This window comes from Oryctolagus cuniculus, chromosome 2, assembly GCF_964237555.1.
Source record: "Oryctolagus cuniculus chromosome 2, mOryCun1.1, whole genome shotgun sequence".
Classification (NCBI taxonomy): domain Eukaryota; kingdom Metazoa; phylum Chordata; class Mammalia; order Lagomorpha; family Leporidae; genus Oryctolagus; species Oryctolagus cuniculus.
Window position 1 is genome coordinate 116,185,499 of NC_091433.1, and position 23,886 is coordinate 116,209,384.

Here is a 23,886-nt window from a genome sequence, read left to right on the forward strand (position 1 = left end):
CATTGGGCCCTTGCACCTGTGTGGGAGACCTGGAAGAAGCTCCTGGCTCCCGGCTTCGGATCGGCGCAGCTCTGGCTGTTGCAGCCATCTGGAGAGTGAACCAACCGATGGAAGACCTCTCTCTCTGCCTCTCTGTAACTCTTTCAAATAAATAAATAAATATTTTTTAAAAATTCATGCTAGATCCTGCAAATATGTGCAATTTATGTCAGCTAAAAATAAAATTCATCTTTTAAGATCGCTGAAGTTTTCAAAGCGTACCACTTTGCCTTCCCACCAGAGACGGGAGCATGGTCCCCTCCTACCATCCCCTGACGTAATGCCGGGAACCTCCAGCTCACTGTGTAGGTTCCATCTGAGATCGCCCCAGCAAAAATGCGTCTAGTCCTCTGCAGCCAGTTCCTTTAAGAATCCGGTTAAGGTCCCCGCCAGAGTGCAGTGCAGGACGACACATGCATGGACAAATGCCAGGTGGGAATCAGCCACTTTGGACGCGGCGGTGGCCTGGACAGAAGCGGCCACAGTTGGGATGGGAGGGAGAGGGCTCAAGTCTGGACCCATGGAGAAGTCGGGCTGGGTAAGGTAAGAGGGAGAAAGACGCTGCGGCCCAGGTTTTAGTGACCAGGGGGTGGTGGCGCCAAGAGAAGGGAGGCGCAGGTCTGGGGAAGAAATCTGTTTCCAGCTTGTCGCTCTTGACCTGCCTACAGCACACAGACGGGAAGCCATTTGGAAAGTGACTGTAAATGTGCTCGACCGGTGGAGTCAGACTTCTGGCGCAACAAAGAGGTGTACGTGTGCGGTCAGCATCAGCTGTAACCACCAAGTGCCGGCAACACACTTGATCTTAGCCAAAAGGCCGAGAAGCGATGAAGCGTAGTGAACAAATCTGTGTCTTACAGGGAAAAATATTTTCACAAGGCCCAGGTCCTCCCAGAGCATGCGCAATGGCGCCACTCCGACTCAACGTTTCCCCGACCCCGAGACTCAGTGCTGCGCATGCGTGAGGTGCACATGCGCCACACCCACCGCCGCCGCTCCCTTCTCCGGGCGTCAGCGCTCCTTCTCGGCCGGCCCCGCCCTGGAGGCTGCCCGTGACCTGCCCAGGCGCAGGGAACGGAAAGCCGGAAGGGGCAAGACGAGTTCCGTTCGCCATGGGGCTGTTTGGGAAAACCCAGGAGAAGCCGCCCAAAGAACTGGTAAGGGCTACGGCGGCGGCAGAAGAGTGGGTGGCTTTGCGTGGGGCACAGTGGAGTTGGCGAACGGCCGGACACTTTCCTCCCTCGGCTGCCCAGGGGCTGCCCGGCCCCCATTTCCGGGGCCTCCCACTCGACCGAGGGGGCCGATGGAAGAGTCTCTAAGGAGGCGGCGGTGGGGAGAGGCAGCTTTTGGCATCTGGGCGCCTGCCCCCCACGCAGCGAGGGCTGGGTTAAGGGTTCCTCGACCTCGCCACGGGGCGCGGAGGCAGCGGCGCAGCCCTGGCCTCGAAGTCCTTCCCCCATGTCCGCGATGGTACGTCCCTCCCGGAACCTTTCCCCGCAGGGCCCGCCCCCTCGCGCCGTCCTGAGGGGCTCCCCGGCCCGGACTGTGGTGCAGCGGTTCGGCGCCCACCGCGTTGTTTCCTCTTTGCTCTGTCGTGCGTCCTTACACCGACCCCAGATACACGTTAGTTAGAACGGGGAGCCTGCCTAGAGCAATGTTCCTGGGGATGGCTCGGGACCTAGCCGCGAACTCGGGCTGCCTGTTAGAGGGGATGGTGTCTGGAGGTGAGCGGTTCGGGGCGTCCTGCAGAGTCAGCCTGCGCCCCCACACCTCAGCCCTGTGATCTCGGAAAGTTAACTTCTCGGAGCCCTAGTCCCTGCTGAGTTAGGAGGGAGAGTGTCTTGGATGATGGGAGATTGAAATAGCTCGAGTGTTAGCTGGTAGAGGCCGTTAGGGCTGCGTGTTCGTGTGCGCTCCAGTCCTGCTACTCAGGTGCAGGGCAGCAGCGTCCACGTCACCTGGGAGCTTGTTGGAAACCTCTGGACGGAATCAGATTTTGTATTCTGACCTCTCTAGTGATTAGTATGCAGGCTAGCTTGATTAGCACAGCTCTAGGACACCTAGACGTGTTCATAATGGGAGGAAAAAACCCCATAAAATCCTTCTTTAGTAAGTGATCTCGGGGCCAGTGCTGTGGTGTAGCGGGTTGGGCTACCACCTGCAGCGCCAGCATCCCATATGAGCACAGGTTCCAGACTTGGGTGCCCAGCTTCCTAACCAGCGCCCTGCTAATGCCCTTGAGAAAGCAACAGGTGCTGGCTCAGGTACCTGGGCCCCTGCCACCGACGTGGGAAAGCAGGAAGGAGTTCCAGCCTCCTGCTTCAGGCAGGCCTTTGCAGCCATGTGGAGAACCAGAGGATGGAAGATCTCTTCCCCTTCTCTGTTTGTTTACCTTTAAAATAGACAGATATTTTTATGTAAGTAAGTGATCTTACCAGTTCAGCTCTGGCAGGGATATTTTGGGGAAAAAATTTATTAATGCTGTTTTGTGGTGTTCATTAGCTTTCCCAGATAGGTTACTCTACTGCAAGACTAAACTGACATCACTGTGTTCTTAGCAACTATAGTTATAATCTAGTTTTTAATTTTTTAAAAAATATTTATTTGAAAGGCAGAATTACAGAGAGGTGGAGTGGGGGAAGGGTCTTCCATCCATCTGCTGGCTCACTCCCCAAATGGCCACAACACTGGATCTGGGCCGGTCTAAAGCCAGGAGCTAGGAGCTTCCAGGTCCCCCAGGCGGGTGCAGGGGCCCAAGGACTTGGGCCACCTTCCATTGTTTTCCCAGGCCATAGCAGAGAGCTGGATAAGAAGTGGAGCAGCCCATATGTGATGCTGGCACTGCAGGTGGCCGCTTTACCTCCTATGCCACAGCGCCAGCGCCTATAGTTATAATTTAAAAATCGTAACACACATAGAAGATGGGGTTGAACAGCAGTAAGATTGTTTGCTTAGAATCTTACCTTATGAATGGCAAAGCCAAGGCCAAACATTGAATGATAATCTCTCCCTACCTTAAAGAAAAAAAATCGCTTTTATAATAACAAGCATTTAAGAATATACACATCCTACAAAATGTGAATCTGCTTAGTATTGTACAGTCGCATAGTGACATTACACACTTTTGTCTCACTTAAGCACATATTTTAAAACTAGGGAACAAAACTGAATTGCCTGATGGAAGTAAAATTTATTGAGTGCCTACTTTGCTAGGACTTTGGCTGAATAAAAACAACATTTACGCACATATTAATGGGTGGTCCTCTGCAGACTTCTCTGTGCTAATCACCAGAGATCTTTAGTTTTCTAATTGGATTCAGCAGCTCTAGGGCCTAGTGAGTTAACAAGCTGCCAGGTGATGTTGATGCTGCTGGTCTGCTCTTGAGTAGCGAGGCTGCAGGGTGCATACTTCGCCCTGGCTGCCACCACTGCTGGCTGCAATGTCTGGAACCAGGCGTTGAGCTCAGCATCCTGCAGGGATTGCCAGCTTCATGAGGTAGGTAGTGTTTCTGGGTGTGGAACTGAGGCATTGAGTAAGTAAATTGCCCAGGTTCGTACAGTTTGTAAATGTAGAAAGAGGTTCTAGCTAGTAAGCTTTATTCCAAGGCCTGTATGTATAACTTCTTGTGCCATTTATGCTGCTGCCCAAAGAGGGTTCTAAAGGTGAAATAAGCCAAGGGAGCTGTCTAGCTACTGAGATAAGCGTTTTGAGAAGTCTGGATTGGCTGCCACTTGGAACAGAAGTCAGAGGAATTCAGAAGTTGGAGTGATCCCCCAGGCTGGGCTGCTCGGAACACACTTCCTGCCTATGTATTGATTGTTGACTGTTGAGTAGGATCTTTATTCTTAGGTGATCCACATTGGTGCTAGAGGTGGTCCACCCAAGATTTCTTCTGGCTCCTCTTCCGTGGTACCCTGAACTGTGCTTTCAGTTCTGAGTTTATCTTGTTTGAGTTTCTCACAAGAGTGGCTCTGCTTTATGTTCAGCTTCTGCCAAGCGCTAGGCGCTCTCACACCTCGTGAGTTGTGTCTCCGTTACGTAGCGTTGAGTTTGAATTCAAGAAAGCGCCAATTGTGCAGGGATAGGAAAACTGTTTCCTTTGTAAAACTGCTGGGAAAAAGTACTGGTGCACTGATACATCAGTAAACAGACAAGTGAAGTTTGGCATTTTTTTTTAACTTGGGAGAAAGAAAATGCTCAGCTTGATAAAAGAAGTTAAGTAAAGGAAAAACTTTTTAGAAATAAAGTAAACTAACAGAGGGGGGAAAGGTTAGAGGAAGAGGGGATTGCCTGTACGCTCAGCCTCAGCTGGGCAGCTCTCGAGTGGGAGCAAGTTTACAGTATATACGCCTTCCATGTGGGCTGGGAGGTGGGCGTGTGGGTCCTGGTCCTGGAATAGCAGGGGCAGCCATACCAAAGCATGGTGGTGGTCAGACATGGTACCATTTAGGCCATGGTGACAGGTCAAGTCAGGTAAGTAAGGCATATTGGAGGTGGCGTTCCCAGAGCACTGGTGGTGTATGCAACACAGAGGCAGTGTTACGAACTGTTGAATGTGAGTGCCCTGATAAAGTTAAGTAAGCTTTAGGGTCAAGTAGTCCCAAGATGCAGTGTTTCAAGGAATGCTCCAGAGAAGCACTAGCTATGTAAGGGGGCTTCATAGAGGAAAGTCTGCCCCCAAATATCTCAGGCACTTAGAAACATCTTCTGGGCTGGCGTTTTGGTGTAGTGGGTTAAACTGCTGCCTGCAGTGCCAGCATCCCATATGGGTGCCAGTTCGAGTCCCAGCTGATCCACTTCCAATCCAGCTTCCTGCTAGCGTGCCTGGGAGAGCAGTAGAGGATGGCTCACGTGCTTGAACCACTGCACCCAAGTGGGAGACAAAGAAGTTCCTGGATTCTGCCTGGCCCAGCCTTGCTGTTGTGGCCATTTGGGAGGTGAACAGCAGATGGAAGACCTTTCTCTCTGTAACTCTGCCTTTCAAAGAAAAAATATTAGTGGTGAAATCTGTTCTTTCCTAAAGGGTCAAGATTAAGACTAGTCTGGGCTTTCTGAAATGAGGATGCCTTATAATACCTTTAAAAACCTGTGACGGGAGCAGTAGTTTGGCTTAGCAGCTAAGGTGCTGCTTGGGATGCCTGTCATGTAGGCCTGCCTGGGTTCCAGTACCAGCCCTGTTCCCAATTCCTGCTTCCTGCTAATTTGTGCCCTTGAGAGGCAGCAGGTATGGCTCTAGTTGGGTCTCTGCCATCCATGTGGGAGACCTGGACTGAGATCCTGGCTTTGGCCTGATTCAGCCCCAGGTGTTAGTAGCTTCTGGGGGGGTGAACCAGCAGTAAAGTAAAGCTACTAGATTTAAGTGTCCTGAGGAATTTTCCTTTTAACACTGTTAGAAGGTCATGGGGGTGGTGGTGGTGGTGGTACTCTGGTGACCTGTGACACAGCTCCTCGTGAACCTTTCACTTAGATGCTTTAGCATCCATGGGTACCCTGTTCCTCAACTATTCCAGAAAGCTTTTCTGAATGGCAGGTCTTCTGATATACTGTTTGTTCGCTGGCAGTAAAGGTCTGTCCATTAGCTGGGGCTGTCTATCTGAACATACAGTTGCTACTGGAAAGGAAGGAAAAGTGTTTAATGTGTTTTTCCTGTAATTACCAGAATTTAGGATACAGAATTGGTGACTTTCATGGTGTCAAATGCTTTCTCTAAACCACCAGCTCCATGCCCACTCACCCCTAATACCCCTCCACCTCCGCAGCATCATTTTGGACTCGTGGATGGAGTTTTATTTTAGTGTGTTTTTGTTAGTTCTCATCATTATTCTGTTTGATAGTGAAATACTTTAGTTGAAAATATTTCAATCTATCTCCTTTTTAACACAACCTTATTAGGCTTTGAATGCTTTCTGGTTTTGTAGCACAATGTATCCCAATATAATTTGTATATTCCCAGTATAAGACCTAAAGTCAGCCATTTCTCTGACAAGTACTAGTTTCTTTTAGTGGGAATGCTATTTAGAAACCAAAGTTTGGTGTTCATGGTGCTTCTTGCTATTTCAGTGTCCCTATTTCTAGGCTTTTTATGGAGCAGAACTAGGAAGCATGTTCTTTAAAAAATCATGAGCATGATTATAGAATAAGTTATTTTGAACCACCCCTTCTGCCAAAAATAACCAGAGGAGCTAAACAAAATGTGTAAGTATTTGAAACCACTGAAAGCTACTAAGGCAGTGAGAAACTGCAACCCGAAGATCCCAGGGAGAGGGAAGCCCGGTTACATGAACCCATCATCGGGGACCACTTTCTCAAAGAGTTCTTCTGTTTCCTGATACAGCGGCTGAGAGTCTGAGCAGAACTTGGACAGACTCTGGGTGGGGAGTATAGAAATTGGAGTTCACACCAAGAATAAGGACTCCAGTGAGGATCTAGTGAAGGCTTTTGGTTGCACTTTAGCAGTAACTGTGACCTGGAAGTAGACTGACTACCACAAGGGCTGAAGCCCGATTCCAAATAATCTCTACACTTGATTGGATTAATTAAGGTTAATTAAGAGCCTGTTAGCAGGTTACTTAAGCTACATGTTTGCCAAAAGCACATGCAAGTTTTCCCTGAAAGAAGATAACATCATGCAGGTTTTCATATACAGTGTTCAGAATTCAACTTTTGAAAGACATTTATTCTTAGGAGATCATTCTATATCTTGGTTACAGCATCTTTATAGATACCTTTTATTTATTGCCATTAGTATGATTACAAATATCTTCTCCCAGTTTGTGACACTTTAATCTGGAGCCTTACGATGAATAAAAGTTCTTAATTTCAATATAAGTAAAGACATCAGTCTTTTCCTCTATGGATATCGTCTTGTTTAAGAAATCCTTCCCCAATCTGAAATCTTAAATACAGGTATATTGTCTTGCACTTTTTTTTTTTTTTTTTTTTTTTTTTTTTTTTTTAAGATTTATTTAGTTGAAAGGCAGAGTTAAACAGTTATCTTTCACCAGCTAATTCACTCACCAAATAGCCGCAACAGCCAGGGGTGGGCCAGGCTGGAGCTAGGAACCACGAACTCCATCCAGGTCTCCCACAGAGGTGGCAAGGGTCTAAGACCTCGGGCCATCTTCGGATGCTTTTCCCCAGATCAGTAGCAGGGAGCTGGATCAGAAGTGAAGCAGCCAGAACTCAAACCAGTGCTCATGCTCTTGTGGAACGCCAGCAACTTTGCCTGCTGAGCCATGGTGCTGCTGGGCTGTCTTCCTAAAGCAGCACAGTCTTGCATTCTGTATTTATGTGTGTGTTTGTTTGTTTGACAGGTTGAGATGTAGACAGAGAGAGAGAGACAGAGAGAAAGGTCTTCTTTCCGTTGGTTTACTCCCCAAATGGTTGCTACGGCCAGCACACTGCACCGATCCAAAGCCAGGAGCCAGGTGCTTCCTCCTGGTCTCCCGTGTGGGTGCAGGGCCCAAGCACTTGGGCCATCTTCCATTGCCCTCCCGGGTCACAGCAGAGAGCTGGACTGGAAGAGGAGCAGCCGGGACTAGAACCCAGTGCCCATATGGGATGCCGGCGTCGCAGGCAGAGGATTAACCAAGTGAGCCACAGCACCAGCCCCTGTATTTATGTTTTCAACCCACTTGGAACTAATTTCAGTAAAGGATGTCACAGGAATTCATTTTGTTTTGCTTGGCTTACGATTTATCTTGGCACTATGTATGCAAAATGCCCTCTTACTGATTTTACCTCGGTTGCCTAGCATAATAGACTCTGTATGAATGAATTTGAATAAAAGGTATATCTTGATATGTGAAACTTCCTGTAGGTTCCTTACAGTTTTCACAACATATTGTGTAACTTGCTAATTGATTTTTCTTTATACACCTTGTGTTCTCTTTTACTTATCAATTATTAATACTTTTTATTACAAAAATTCTGTTGGCACTAAAGAAATGTTGATTTTTTTTCATTGTTTTAAAATTTCCTTTAGTTGTAGTGAGTGACTTTGCAGTAATGAGTCTTTATATGTTTTCTCGCTCTTTGTCTTGGACTGTATTTCTTAACCCTAACAGATTAGATTAGAATCATCTGAAGGAATTTTATTTTTATTTATTTGAAAGAGTTACAGCAAGAGGTAGATGGCTGCAACGGCCGGAGCTGCGCCGATCTGAAGCCAGGAGCTTCTTCCGGGTCTCCCATGCCGGTGCAGGGGCATAGGGACTTGGGCCATCTTCTGCTTTCCCAGGCCACAGCAGAGAGCTGGATCGGAAGAGGAGCACCCGGGACTAGAACTGGTGCCCATTTGGGATGCCAGCGCTTCAGGCCAGGGCTTTAACCTGCTGCGCCACAGCACTGGCCCCAAGGAGGAATTTTAAATACTACCGTCATTTAGGCTCTTCCCCCACCCAATTAAATTGGTGTTTTCTAATTTTTCCAAGTGACTTTCTGGGGTAGGTCAGGTTGAGAAGCACTGATCTGGTACATGACTGGATTCTCTTGGTTCTTCCTATTTCTCTTAGCTCAGCTCCCCTCCCCCCGCCCCCTGCAAAAATCTCTCTTGATTTTTATAAGCTTAAAAGGAATTTTTCTTTTTGACATTTTATGAAACTTCTTGACATTTAAACAGAGAGTCTGGAGATTTTTGTTACATAATTGTTAACTTACAGCAGAAATTTATCGTCCCTGCTTAACGTCTCATGTTCCATTCGATTAACCAGCAGATACCTAGTAAGCATTCGCTTTATGCCAGGCATCATGCCGAGGTTTGGTGAATAAGAAAGGCTCTTTGACCTTCTGGAGCTTACCGTCACCAGTAGTTGAAGTATGAGTATGACAAGCTTTAAAAAGGGGAGGGGACTTAGGGTTCAGAATATTCATACTGTAGGAGGCTTCCTGTATCCCAGGAGTCGAGGAAGTCTCCCCAAAGTCATTTAAGTTGAGATGTTAAGTACAAGTTCGGAAAACAAGTTCTTTAGGTAAATAGGACTTCATTAAAAAAGCTTTTGTGCTTAAGAGAACAATATTGAGGAAGTGAGGAGATGACCAGCTGAGGACCTGCTGTCAGAATCTGTGAAGAACTCATGCAGTAGGAGAGATCTGGTGCAGCAGTTATGCACTTGGGACACTCATGGTGTCCTGTGTTGGAGTGCCTGGTTTCAGTCCTGGCTTCTTGGCTTCCTATCCGGCTTCCTGCTAATGTGTATCTTGGGAGGCAACAGATGATGGCTCAAGGCCTTGGATTCCTGTCACCTATGTGGAAGACCAGACTGAGTTTTTCAGACTTCTGGCTTTGGCCTGGCCCAGGCTTAGCTGATGTGGACATTTGGGGAGTGAAGCAGCAGGTGGAAGATCTTTCTCTCTTCTGCCTTTCAAATAAGAAGAAAATAAATAAAAGATTTTTAAAAGCAACCCATACAACTTGTCAACAAAAAGACCCACCCATTTTTTTTTTTTTTTTTTTATAGAAAGCTTTTATTTGGATCCGACACTGTGGCACATCAGGTTAAAGCCCTGGCCTGAAGCACCGGCATCCCATATGGGTGCTGGTTCTAGTCCTGGCTGTTCCTCTTCTGATCCAGCTCTCTGCTATGGCCTGGGAAAGAAGATGGCCCAAGTCCCTGTGCCCTTGCACCCATGTGGGAGACATGGAAGAAGCTCCTGGCTTTGGATCAGTGCAGCTCCGGCCATTGTAGCCATCTGGGGAGTGAACCAGCGGATGGAAGACCTCTCTCTCTGTCTCTACCTCTCTCTGTAACTCTGTCTTTCAAATAAATAAATCTTTCAAAAAAATCTTTTATTTAATAAATGTAACTTTCAAAAGTACAGCTTTTGGATTATAGTGGTTCTTCCCCCCATACCCACCCTCCCATCCCCAAACCATCCCACCTCCTATTCCCTCTCCCATCCTATTTTTCATTAAGATTCATTTTAAATTTTCTTTATATACAGAAGATCAACTCTATGCTAAGTAAAGATTTCAACAATGTGCACCAACACAGACACACAAAGTATAAAGTACTGTTTGAGGACTAGTTTTACCGTTAATTCTCATAGTACAGCACATTAAGGACAGAGGTCCTTCATGGGGAACAAGTGCACAGTGACTCCTGTTGATTTAACAATTGACACTCTTATTTATGATGTCAGTGATCACCCGAGGCTCTTGTCATGAGTTGTCAAGGCTATGGAAGCCTCTTGAGTCCACAAACTCCAACATTATTTAGACAAGGCCATAATAAAAATGGCAGTCCTCTCCTCTCTTCTGAGAAAGGTATCTTCTTCTTTGATGGTCCCTTCTTTCCACTGGGATCTCATTCACAGAGATCTTTGCTTTAGGTCATTTTTTTGCCACAGTGTCTTGGCTTTCCATGCCTGAAATGCTCTCATGGCCTTTTTAGCCAGATCTGACATGCCTTAAGGGCTGATTCTGAGGCCAGGGTGCTGTTGAGGGCATTTGTTATTTTATGAGTCTGCTGGACACACCCAATTTTAAAATGGCAGAAGACATGAATGAAAAGACATTTCTCCAACGGAAGATTGGCTATGAGAGTACTTCAGAAAGTGGAATTTAAAGCCTAGGTTTCTATTGATGTAAAAAGCTTCAGAAATCCATGCATGGTTTTTCATGACACATTTTCCAGGAACTTTAAGACCCTTCATATAACCAGGAAATTGGAGAATGAGTATTAGTGAAATGTGGAGAAACAAAGTTTTGTATTTTGCTGTGGAAATGTAAAATGGTGAAGTCACTGAAAAAGTTTGTCAGATCCTCAAACAATTAGACATACAATTAACCATATGACTCAACAGTTATACTTAATATATCCTCAGAAGAATTGAAAACAGGTACTCAGACCTGAATGTTCTTGGTACTGGTCACAATAGCCAAACTATCAACAGATGAATGGGTCAGCTATCTGTGGCATATACATATAATGGGGTAATAACTCAGTCATACAAAAGGAATGAGGTACTGATGTATCTGCAACATAGATGAGCCTTGAAAATATGTGAAATGAAAGAAGCCAGAAAGAAAAGGTCATACTGTCTCCCTCTCTCTGTAACTGCCTTTCAAATAAATAGGTCTTAAAAAGGTTTGAGCCTAGAGAGAGTTCTTGATTACACAACAGTGTAAATGCACTGAATGCCACTGAATTATGCACTTTTTTTTTTCTTGAGAGGCTGAGAGAGAGTTCCCATCTGCTGGTTTGCTCCCCCAAATGCCCACAACAGCTGGCTAGGGAGGGGCTGGAGCCAGACTCTGGGAACACAATTCGGGTCTCTTTTGTGGATGGCAAGAACCCAATTACTTGAGCTATTACTGCTGCTTCCCGGGGCCTACCTTGGTGGGAGCCTGGAGTCAGGAGCTAGAGTTGGGAGTTGAACCCAGGCACTCTCTTGTGGGATGTGAGTGTCTTAATTGCTAGACTAAATGTACATTCCTGAATTGTACACTTTAAAATGTTTAATTGTGTTATATGCGTTTAATATATGAAATTTCACATATTAAAAATGTAAATACTAGTCCCTGTCGGGGCGCCGGATTCTTTGCCGGTTGCCCCTCTTCCAGGCCAGCTCTCTGCTGTGGACCGGGAAGGCAGTGGAGGATGGCCCAAGTGCTTGGGCCCTGCACCCCATGGGAGACCAGGAGAAGCACCTGGCTCCTGCCATCGGATCAACGCGGTGTGCCGGCTGCAGCGCGCCAGCCGTGGCGGCCATTGGAGGGTGAACCAACGGCAAAAGGAAGACCTTTCTCTCTGTCTCTCTCTCTCTCACTATCCACTCTGCCTGTCCAAAACCAAACAAACAAAAAGTACATAAATTTAACATGAAAAATTTTAAACATTGTATGACTACAGTTTTATGTGCTTATATATTTCTTCTGAGTGGAGTTATTACAGTTATTGTTTCTTACATAATTGTTAAATACCAAAAGTGAAATTGATTAAAAATGTCTTCTAATGATGTGGATCTTCTCTGTCATTTAGTTCATGTACTCATGGATTAATGCTACATGTTTTTCAATTTTATGTTTTATTAGAGTCAAGTGCAGAGAAATATATAAGTAGATGGCAACAGAAGGAGTTTTTTTATGCAGTGCCACTCAGTTCTTTGAACTTCTGAGTCATCTGCCAAAGAGCATGTGGTGATTTCATGCAAAACTTACCTTTATTATTTGCTGATAACCCAGATTTTCCTTTGATTTTTTTTCTGAAAAGTGAAAAATTGGAGAACAGTTCGCTTATAAGAACGTGGTAATCATTTAGTTATTTACTCCACTCTCAGCTTCTACACCAGTGTTGTCAGTTGTCTCTATATTTAGTACTTCAGAAGTTTTTACCTGTTGGGGAAATACACCAGCATAAAAAGGGATATGACATAGGGGAGTATCTTTTGTAAAATGGAAGAGGATTGTTGTTAGGAGAAAGAAACGATGGATTCTCGTGACCTGGACCAGAGTAGTTTTTGAATAATTATGTGTAAAAGATGAAAGTCTTCTGAATCTTTTTTTTTTAATTTTTAATTTTTTGACAGAGTGGACAGTGAGAGAGAGAGAGAGAAAGGTCTTCCTTTGCCGTTGGTTCACCCTCCAATGCCGCCGCGGCGGGCGCGCTGCGGCCGGCGCACACTGATCCGATGGCAGGAGCCAGGAGCCAGGTACTTCTCCTGGTCTCCCATGGGGTGCAGGGCCCAAGCACCTGGGCCATCCTCCACTGCACTCCCGGGCCACAGCAGAGAGCTGGCCTGGAAGAGGGGCAACCGGGACAGAATCCGGCGCCTCGACCGGAACTAGAACCCGGTGTGCCGGCACCGCAAGGCGGAGGATTAGCCTAGTGAGCCGCGGCGCCGGCAAGTCTTCTGATTCTTTAAAACTATCTGGGCCCGTGCACCTCTTGAAAAATCTTTGGCTCTCTGCAGGGTACGTACTCCCTCTGAAGTCTTACATAAGTGCTTCTTACTGCATGCTGTTAGCTAAAATCTTTAAATAGCTTGAACTTCTGTGTACTACCAATAAAAAGATTTTTAAAATACACTGAAATTTATTTAAAACATGCACAAAATTACTTTCTCAGAATAGTTTAGCATCAGTTGGGTATACTTCTATTCATCCACGACAAAAATATGCATGGATATGAGCATATTATATAGCTGACATCTTTAACTATATTATCATTCAATAATCAATAAATAGTAAAATATACTATAAGATAGTAGCTTTTCTCTGTTAAATTTTAGAACCTCCAAATGCTGCCTCAAATTCATAATCCTAATAGGCCATCTCATCCTATAGAATATCTAACTTCCTCCTGGAAGGTCTTATTCATACATGCATTCACTACTTATACACTCAAGTTACTGTGGAATGAGCACTAGTCTAGGCATTAGAGATGTAGAAATGAACAAAGCAGGGGCTGGCATTGTGGTACAGTGGGCTAGCCTGCTGCCTGCAATGCCAGCACCCCACGTGGGTACCAGTTCAAGTCTCATCTGCCCCACCTCCAATTCACCTCCCTGCCAGTGTACCTGGGAAAGCGGCAAAAGATGGTCCGAGCCCCTGGGCCCATATACCCACGTAGGAGACCCAGATGAAGCTCCTGGCTTCAGCCTGACCCAGCCCTGGCCACTGCAGCCATTTAGGGAGTGAACCAGCAGATGGAAGATCTCGCTCTCCCTCTCTGTCTCTGTCTCTCTCTTTCAAATATATAAATAAATACATCCTAAAAAGATTTTTTGAAAAAGAATTTGGCTCTTAAGTTTTCTTTGAATATGACTTTATAATTTTGTGTCTGGAATAAATGTAGAATTAATAGAAAATTCTTTAAAGTTGGTTGAATCAGGAGTGCTATGTTATAATTCATTAAAAATTTTTTTCCCAGGTCAATGAATGGTCATTGAAGATCAGAAAAGAAATGAGAGTTGTTGATAGGCAAATAAGAGGTAAACTATCATTTTATGTCTTTGATTCTACATGCTGTTGGTATATTTTGCTTTTAGTTCATAAAGTAAATTGCATCTATGTATTATAATACATATTATAAATATTTATTCCCATACTAGTTATTTATAACCTAATTGCTTTATAATTCTGTAATCAGTATAAAAAAGAGAAAATGAACTTTGTATTTTGAAGAACAAAAGAAACCTCTCACTACTTAACAGAAATGTCTTATGGAACACAAATAACAAGTATGAAGGAATGAGTTTCCTTTATAGCTACCTTATTTGTTTATCTTAATATGATTGTAAGTCAAGGAAAATATATTTCTAAATAAAATTGATTTTTTTTCAGTATCACTTGAAATTGAAGTGATTTGCAAGGAGATGGTAACGTTTAAAATTTAAGATTTTTTTTTTAACTTTATTTATTTTTTTGACAGGCAGAGTGGACAGTGAGAGAGAGAGAGAGAGAGAGAGAGAGAGAAAGGTCTTCCTTTTCCTTTGGTTCACCCCCCCAGTGGCTGCTACGGCCAGCACGCTGCACCGATCCGAAGCCAGGAGCCAGGTGCTTCTCCTGGTCTCCTATGTGGGTGCAGGGCCCAAGGACCTGGGCCATTGTCCACTGCCTTCCCGGGCCACAGCAGAGAGTAGACTGGAAGAGGAGCAACCGGGACAGAATCCGGCACCCCAACCAGGACTAGAACCTGGTGTGCTGGCGCCACAGGCGGAAGATTAGCCTATTGAGCCACAGTGCCGGCCTAAAACTTCAGATTTTAACACTTTCATATTTAGAGAAGAATTTTCCAATTTCCTGATTATATGAGGGATTTTCAGAAAGTTTGTGGGCCGGCGCCGCGGCTCACTAGGCTAATCCTCCGCCTGCGGCGCCGGCACACTGGGTTCTAGTCCCAGTCGGAGCACCGGATTCTGTCCCGGTTGCCCCTCTTCCAGGCCAGCTCTCTGCTGTGGCCCGGGAAGGCAGTGGAGGATGGCCCAGGTGCTTGGGCCCTGCACCCCATGGGAGACCAGGAGAAGCACCTGGCTCCTGCCATCGGATCAGCGCAGTGCACTGGCCGCAGCGCGCTGGCCGCGGCGGCCATTGGAGGGTGAACCAACGGCAAAGGAAGACCTTTCTCTCTGTCTCTCTCTCTCCCTGTCCACTCTGCCTGTCAAAAAAAAAAAAAAAAAAGAAAAAAGAAAAAAGAAAGTTTGTGGAAAATATGTATCATGAAAAAAACCATGCGTGAATTTCAAACTTTTTTACACCAACATAAACCTTTGTTTTAAGTCCATTTTTCATGAACTTTTTGAAGTATTTTCATAGCCAATATGCTGGGTATGAAATGGTATTTCATTGTGGTTTTGAATTACATTTCCTCAATGATTAATGTGGTTGGATTTTTTTTAATGTGCTTGCTGGCCATCCATTTCTGTTGGAGAACTATCTTTTGGTTCATGTCTTCTGCCTATGTTAAAATCGAATGTGTCTGTGGATAAGTTGTGTGCATTGTGAGCTCCCCTGCCAGCCTGCACACATATCCAGTGCTGATTGCCCCGGGGGCCACGCTGGTCTGGGCAGCCAGCCAAGTTGGAGGCACCTGTTGGTGGCATGGGCTGCCCTTCTCCTCGCACTTTGGATCCAAGCCTGTTGAGACAATGGGAGCTGTTCAAAATATGAGCTGTTTCCACTTGTGTAGTAGGAAAGCATTCAGTATCTTCTGCATCATCATCATCATCATCATCATCATTAAAGACGAAGAAAGCAAGGATAGAACGTGGTGGCTCATCAGGCTGTAAATAAAATTCTGATCATACAATGGATGCTGTAACTTGGAATCTGTTTAGAAGCTATGGGTTGTAAGTTTGGTGTTCTTGCTAGGAGGGTGAATTACATAAAGACAGGTCATCAGGGAGGAGATGCACGTCCCTTGACTGGGATGAGACCCAGCCTTTAGATACTGGACTCAGGCAGAAACGGAGGCATTAGCAATCCCAAAAGTGAAGTAATAGATGGGAAATACGCCTTCAGGCCCAGGTACAGCTTGAAAGATAAGAGGGCTTTCCTGAGGCTCATAGATCAGGTGACCAGGGAGGATTAGGAGAAATTCTTTGGGGGAAGACATAGAAGGGCTGTCCAATTCTCAGAAAGCCATCAGGGCTTTAGGGGACCAGGTACCTTTTTTTATTATTAAAGATTTATTTATTTATTTATTTGAAAGAGTTACACAGAGAGAGGAGAGGCAGAGAGAGAGAGGGCCTCCATTTGTTGGTTCACTCCCCAATTGGCCGCAACAGCCGGAACTGTGCCGATCTGGAGCCAGGAGCCAGGTGCCTCTTCCTGGTCTCCCATGTGGGTGCAGGGGCCCAACGACCCGGGCCATCTTCTACTGCTTTCCCAGGCCACAGCAGAAAGCTGGATTGGAAGTGGAGCAGCCGAGTCTTGAACCCGGTGCCCATATGGGATGCTGGTGCCTCATGCCAGGGCATTAGCCCACAGCACCTGGCCCGACCAGGTTCTTTTTGTAAATTGTCCTGGTAAGTGTAAAATACTTGTTTTCCATGACAAGAGCTGTCAGTTTTTGTCAATGAGGAATTTCAGAAAGTGTGGAGTAGCGTCCCAGTGGATTTAGTGGATGAGAAGAAAATTAGTGTCTGAAGCAACAGTATTTCTTCCATGTAGGAATCTGGACCAAAGAAAGTAGCTCCCATTCAGAGAGGGAAAAAGCCTGTCCCAGAAAAAGTGACGGTTTAAGATCCGTGACAGACACTGGGCTGGAGTGCCCAAGAATTGCTTTGACATTACTCATGGCAAATAGGGGACAGTTTTGTCCTCACACAAAGAGTACAAAAATACAGTCATGATCTTTCTTTTCGACGTTTGGCATCTGAAAACTGTCTTCCATTCTGAGGAGACGGGCAGCTCAGTTTACAGAACTGGTGCAAGTTACCAACCTCAAACTCAAGCTCACTGGGTAGGCTGGAGAGAAAAGTGATACTCCCTGTGACCTTCTGTTAGGTCTTGGGAGAATGCCGCTTAGCGTGGTGTGTTAGGTATCTTTGCTATTTGCCCCTACTTTTTTTTTTTTTTTTTTTTTTTTTTTTTTTTTTTTAAGATTTATTTTACTTATTTGAAAAAGTTAGAGGTAGAGAGAGAGAGAGACCAACCGACCTTCCATCTGCTGGTTCGTTCCCCAAATGACTGCAATGGCGGGACCTGAGCTGATCTGAAGTCAGGAGCCAGGAGCTTCTTCTGGGTCTCCCATGTGGGTGCAGGGGCCCAGGGACTTGGGCCATCCTCTGCTGCTTTCCCAGGCACATTAGCAGGGAGTTGGATCAGAAGTAGAGCAGCTGGGACTCAAACTGGCACCTGTATGCAATCCTGGCACTGCAGGTTGGGTCTTTAACCTGCTGCACCACAGTGCCAGCCTTGTCTCTACTTCCAAATGGTTCCTGGTTCCATTTTTTTTTTTGTTTATTATTTTAAAGCAAATTAACATAGTCTTGAAAGTAGTATTTATTCTAAAATACCATATTTATGGTAAAATTGTGGAATGATTTTAAAGATGTTAGTGGATTCTGTTTATTCTTTTCATTTTTGGAAATGGCCAGAGCAGTGTCTTCCCTTGACTTCTAGGATGCACATCTGGGCCATCCTGAAGACTGAACTCTGCACCATGTGCTGAGTTTGTGGGTCTCACAGTCGGAACACAAGGTGTATTTCCTGTTAGTGAAGCAATAAAGATGGACTAAATGTAAAAAGTAAAAAGAAACTGCAGACTAACATTCCTTATGAACATCAGTGCAGAAGTTCTTGATAAAACACTAGCCGACCAAATCCATCAGCGTATTAAGTGGATCACGCAGTAAGAGACATTTAGCCTAAATGAATCAAAAACCTGAACATAAGAGCTAAAACCGTTGAAGACATAGGTAAAAAAAAGACATTGGGGGCCCAGTGTTGTGGCAGAGCAGGTACAGCATCACCTGCAGTGCTGGCATCCCATTTGGGTGCCAGTTCAAGTCCCAGCTGCTCCACATCGGATCCAACTCTCTGCTAATATGCCTGGGAAGGCAGCAGAAGGTGGCCCAAGTGCTTGTGCCCTTGCCTCAAGTACGTGGGAGACCCAGAGGAAGCTCCTGACTTCAGACGCGCCCAGCCCAGGCTGTTGTAGCCGTTTGGGAAGTGAACCAGCAGATGGAAGATCTCTATCTCTGTCCCTGGTAACTCTGCCTTTCAGATAAATAAATCTTAAAAAATAAAGGACATTGTCCACCTTTTGGCATCCCATAGAGAATACTTGCAAATCATATCTGATCAGGGATTAATATCTGAAGTATATAGTGGCCAGTGCCGCGGCTCACTAGGCTAATCCTCCGCCTTGCGGTGCCGGCACACCGGGTTCTAGTCCCAGTCGGGGTGCCGGATTCTGTCCCGGTTGCCCCTCTTCCAGGCCAGCTCTCTGCTGTGGCCAGGGAGTGCAGTGGAGGATGGCCCAAGTGCTTGGGCCCTGCACCCCATGGGAGACCAGGAGAAGCACCTGGCTCCTGCCTCCGGATCAGCGTGGTGCGTCGGCCGCAGCGTCCCAGCCACAGCAGCAATTGGAGGGTGAACCAACGGCAAAGGAAGACCTTTCTCTCTGTTTCTCTCTCTCCCTGTCCACTCTGCCTGTCAAAAAATAAAATGAAGTATATAGCAACTCCTAAAAACAACCACAAAACTCAGTTTAAAAGTGGGCGGATGAGGTAGAACCGAGATGATGGTTAAATAATAAGATGCTTCGATGACCACCTCCCTAAAGAGATGCCAATTTGAACAGCTATATACACCAAGTAGCCTTCACAAAGCTGTGGAAGCCAGATGACATTGAATGTCAGCAAGCATCGAGAACTTCCAAGGAACCATGACCTCGCCTAAAGAGCAAAATAAGGTTCCAGAAGCCAGCTATCTAGGTACTGAAATTCCAGATGCTCAGGTGAAGATTTCAAATAGCAATTTTAAGGAAGAACAATGAAATTCAAGAAAACACAGTATTCTAACACATTCCATAGAGAGATGGAAGTAATTAAGCCAAATAAAGCAGAAATCCTTAAATTGAAAAGTATGCTAAATGAAATTAGAAATGTGATAGAAGGCAGCAATAGCAGATCAACCAAAAAATCAGTATACTGGAAGGCAGGCTGTTTGAAAAAGCACAGTTGGAGGAGAAGAATCGAGAAATGAGGAAAACTTAAATGAGATAGCATGAAAAGAGCAATTGTTAGTTACTGGGATTCAAGAGGGACTTGAGAATACCAAAGGAGTAGAAAAGTATATTCAAAGAGATGATGACATGGAACCTCCCAAACCTAGAGAAAGATGTGACTGTCAGGTACAAGATGGTCAAAGATTATTAGATTCAACCCAACCGAGTGTATCCCAAGACACATTAAAATCAAGTTCTCCAAGGTGAAAGAGTGTTGTTTCTCAGAGCTGCAAGATAAAAGAAATAATACATATAGGGGTCCCAGTTTGCTGACTGCAGACTTCTCATCAGAAACCTTACACTCCAGGAGGGAGTGAGGCTGAGACTTAGCAGTGCTAAAGGAAAAAAATTTGCCAGCCCAGAATGCTGTACCCAGCAAAGCCAGCTTTCAGATATGATGAAAAGATAAGACATTTCCAGACAGACAAAAGCTCAGAGAATTTATCACCACGAAATTTGTCTTAAAAGAAACACTAAAGGCAGTTCTTTAAACTGAAAGAGATGCTAACAGGTAAGAAGAAAATAGAAGGTAGAAAACTCACTGCTAAGAATATCTAGCATGAATGCTCTACTATTGTAAATGTGGTGAGTAAACCATTTATTTTACTGTGAAGAATAAAAAATAATCATAGTTACTACATTAAAATGTTAACAAACAATTATAGGAAGAGGTCAAATGTAACATCAGAAATTAAAAATCTGGAAGGAGTGGTGCACAATTGTGGGTGCTTTATTAGGATTTCTTTGGTTTTTGTCTTTTTCCCTATCTTTATAATCAATGTTAGGTTGTTATGGTTAACAAGATAGCTTGTTAAATCCAAGAGAAATTTTATATGAGCTTCATGGCAACCACAAGTGAAAAACCTGTAACAGACTTAACAAAAAATAAGAAGGAATCAAAGTACACCACTAAAGAAAATCACTTAACCACAAATGGAGACTGTAAGAGAGGGAAAGAGAAAGGAAAGAACTACCTTAAAACTGGAAAACAAGTATCAAAATGCCAACAGTAGGAGCTTACCTATCAATAATTACCTTAAACATCAATGGACTGAATTTTTCAATTAAGAGTGACCAAATGGTTAATAAACAGGACCCAATGATATGCTGCATACAGCAAACTCACTTCACTTCCAAGGGCACACCTAGACTACAAATGGAAAGGTAGAACAAGATATTCCACGTAACCATAGCTGTACTTCTATCAAGTAAGAGAGATTGTAAATTAAAAGCAGTAAAAAGAGACCAGGAAGGTTGTTATCTAATGATAAAGGGTTCAGTCTAGTAAGAGAAAACACTTATAAATATGTGTGCACCCAATATTGGAGCACCCATATATATAAAGCAGATATTAGTAGACCTAAAAGGAAAAGCAGAATCCAAAACAATAATAGTAAAGGACTTTTAGTGTCTCACTTTCAGGAATGGATATATCTTCTAGACAAAAACAAAGATAAAACAGAGTTAAACTGCATCCTAGAGCAGTTGTACTCAACAGACAACTACAGAACTTTCATCCAGGAGCTGCAGGATATATGTTCTTCTCAGCAGCACATGGAACAGTCTCCAGGATAGATCACAAAATAAGTCTCAAAAATTTAAAACAATAGAAGTCATACCAGTTTTTTGTGAACACAATGCAATAAAACTAGAAATCAATGAGAAAAGCTTTGGAAACTACAGAAATACATGGGAATTAAACAATCCTGAACAGCCAGTGGACCAAGGAAGAAATCAAGTGGAAATTAAAAATTTCTTGGAACAATGAAAATGGAAACAGTGTACTAAAACCTACTAAAACAGCAAAAGCAATACTAAGGAAAGTTTATAGCAATTAGTGCTTGCAACAGAAAAGCAGAAATATCTCGAATAAGCAGATTATCTCTGTACTTCAGGGAACTACAAAAAGAACAAATAGAGTCTAAAATTGATATAAAGAAAGAAAGAATAGGGGCCAGTGCTGTGGCATAGCGGGTAAAGCCACTGCCTGGGGTGCCATCATCCCATATGGATGCTGGTTCGAGTTCCAGCTGCTCCACTTCTGATCTGCTACGGCCTGGGAAAGCAGTGGAAGATGGCCCAAGTCCTTGGGCCCCTGCACCCACGTGGGAGACCCGGAAGAAGCTCCAGGCTCCTGGCTTCAGATTGGCTCAGCTCCGGCCGTTGCAGCCATTTGAGGAGTAAACGGGTGGATGGAAGACCTCTCTGTCTTTCTCCCTCTGCCTCTGCCTCTGTAACTCTGCCTTTCAAACAAACAAACAAATAAATCTTTAAAAAAAAAAAAGAAATAATAAAAAGAGCACAATAAATGACAAAGTAAAAAAAAATACAGCCGGCACCGTGGCTCACTAGGCTAATCCTCTGCCTGCGGCGCCGGCACACCAGGTTCTAGTCCTGGTCGGGGTGCCGGATTCTGTCCCGGTTGCCCCTCTTCCAGGCCAGCTCTCTGCTGTGGCCAGGGAGTGCAGTGGAGGATGGCCCAAGTGCTTGGGCCCTGCACCCACATGAGAGACCAGGAGAAGCACCTGGCTCCTGGCTTCGGATCAGCGCGGTGTGCCGGCCGCAGTGGCCATTGGGTGTTTCTCACTGTCCACTCTGTGTATCAAAAAAAATAAAAATAAAAAATCCAAAAAAATCCACAATACGAAGAGCTGTTCTTTGAAAAAAATAAGCAAAATTGATCAAATCTTCTCTAGACTAATAAAAATTAAATTTCAAATACATAGAATCAGATATGAAAATGGAGACATTATGACTGAAACCACAGAAGTACGAAGGATTGTTAGAGATTACCATGAACTACTATATGGCAACAAATTATGTAACCTAGAAGAAGTGGACAAATTCTTGGACACATACCAACATTAAATCATGAGGAAATAGAATACCTAAGCAGACTAATAATGAGAAGCAAGACTGAATCAGTAATCAAAAAATCTCTCATTAAAGAAAAGCCCAAGATCAGATGACATTACTGATGAATTCTACCCAACTTTTATTTTTTTAATTTTTAAAAAAGATTGAGGTTAGAAGGAAGGGGGGAGAGATAGAAGTTGTGGGGGGGGGGCACTTCATTTACTGGTTTACTCCCCAAATAGTGCAAGGGCCAGAACTGGGCCAGGCTGAGGCCAGAAACCTGTAACTCCATCTGGGTCTCCTACACGGGTGGCAGGGGCCCAAGCAGTTGGGACATTTTCTGCATTCCGAGTCACATTATTGGAGAGCTAGATCAGAAGTGGAACAGCTGGGACTCGATCTGGTGCCCATATGGGATGCTGGCATTGCAAGTGGTAGCTTAACCTGCTGTATTCCAACACTGGCTCCTCTACCAAACTTCTTTTTTTAAAAAAATTTATTTGAAATGTAGAATTACAAACAGTGAGAGGGAGTGACAGAGAAAGGTCTTCCTTCCATTGGTTCACTCCCCAAGTGGCTGCAGCGGCCTGAGCTGCGCTGATCAGAAGCCAGGAGCCAGGTGCTTCTTCCTGGTCTTCCACATGGGTACAGGGGCCCAAGTACTTGGGCCATCTTCTGCTGCTTTCCCAGGCCATAGTATAGTGCTGGATTGAAAGAGGAGCAGCCGGGACTAGAACTGGTGCCCATATGGGATGCCGGTGCCGCAGGTGGAGGATTAACCTGCACCACGGCGCTGGTGTCCCAAACTTCTAAAGAATTAATGCTAATCCTTATTTCAAAAAAGAGAAGATGATCGAATTCTTCCAAATTCATTCTCTTAGGCCAACATTACCATGATACCAAAACCAGATGAGTGCACAATAAAAAAGCTTCGGAATAATGTCATTGAACATAGATGTAAAAATCCTCAATAAAATGCTAGCAAGTCAAATCCAACAGCACATTAGAAAGATGATTCACCATGGTCAAGTGGGATTCATCCCAGGGATGCAAGGATGGTTCAGCATATGCAAATCAGTATATGATACATCATATCAACCAAATGAAGGGCAAAAATCACGTGATCACTCCAATGGATGCCAAAAAAGGCATTTAATAAAATTCAGCATCCCTTCAGTGTAAAAACTCTAAATTAATTAGCTAAAGAAGGAACATACTTCAGCATAATGAAGGCCTTATATAACAAGCCGACAGCTAACCATTGAATGGGGGGAAAGCTGAAGGCTTTCTCTAAGATCTGGAACAAGATAAGGATGCCCACTTTCACCACTTTTATTTGGCTTAGTACTGGAAATCCTAGCCACAACAATTAAGTAAGAGAGCGAAAGGGCATCCAGATTGGAAAGGAAGACATCAAATTGTCAGTTGGAATGTCACTGTTCACAGGTGAACTTTACATGTAGAAAACCCCAAAGACTGTCAAAAATTGTAATAATAAATTGAGCAGAGCTGCAGAATGCAAAGTCATGCATCTGCATGGGAGACCAGGAGGAGGCACCTGGCTCCTAGCTTTGGATCAGTGCAGCACGCCGGCCGTTGGGGAGTGAACCAACGGAAGGAAGACCTTTCTCTCTGTCTGTCTCTCTCACTAATTCTACCTGTCAAATAAGTTTAAAAAATACTCATTTCTAATAGCTACCAAAAAATAGAATATCTAGGAATGAATTTAACCAAAGAGGTTAAAAATCTCTACAATGAAATTAAAATATACTAATGGGGGCCGGTGCTGTGGCATGGCCAGTAAAGCTGCCGCCT

At 44.5% G+C, this 23,886-nt stretch overlaps 1 protein-coding gene and 1 pseudogene across 2 annotated transcripts in view; both read left to right on the plus strand.

Annotated features, from left to right (window-relative positions):
- Positions 1–329: 329 nt before the first annotated feature.
- The window catches only part of CHMP3 (charged multivesicular body protein 3), a 65,707-nt gene continuing 42,150 nt past the window's right edge, over positions 330–23,886 (plus strand). Inside the window, exons 1-2 of one of the 2 annotated variants that reach the window (XM_051842695.2) lie at positions 330–471; positions 13,912–13,972. In XM_051842695.2, the coding sequence (XP_051698655.1) occupies positions 457–471; positions 13,912–13,972 (76 nt within the window). In that variant the 5' untranslated portion in view covers positions 330–456. Of the gene's footprint in view, positions 472–494; positions 1,197–13,911; positions 13,973–23,886 lie in introns of those variants that run through there. The other variant, XM_008254151.4, reaches the window with a different exon arrangement.
- LOC100357555 (transcription initiation factor IIE subunit beta-like) lies at positions 14,818–17,037 on the plus strand (annotated as a pseudogene).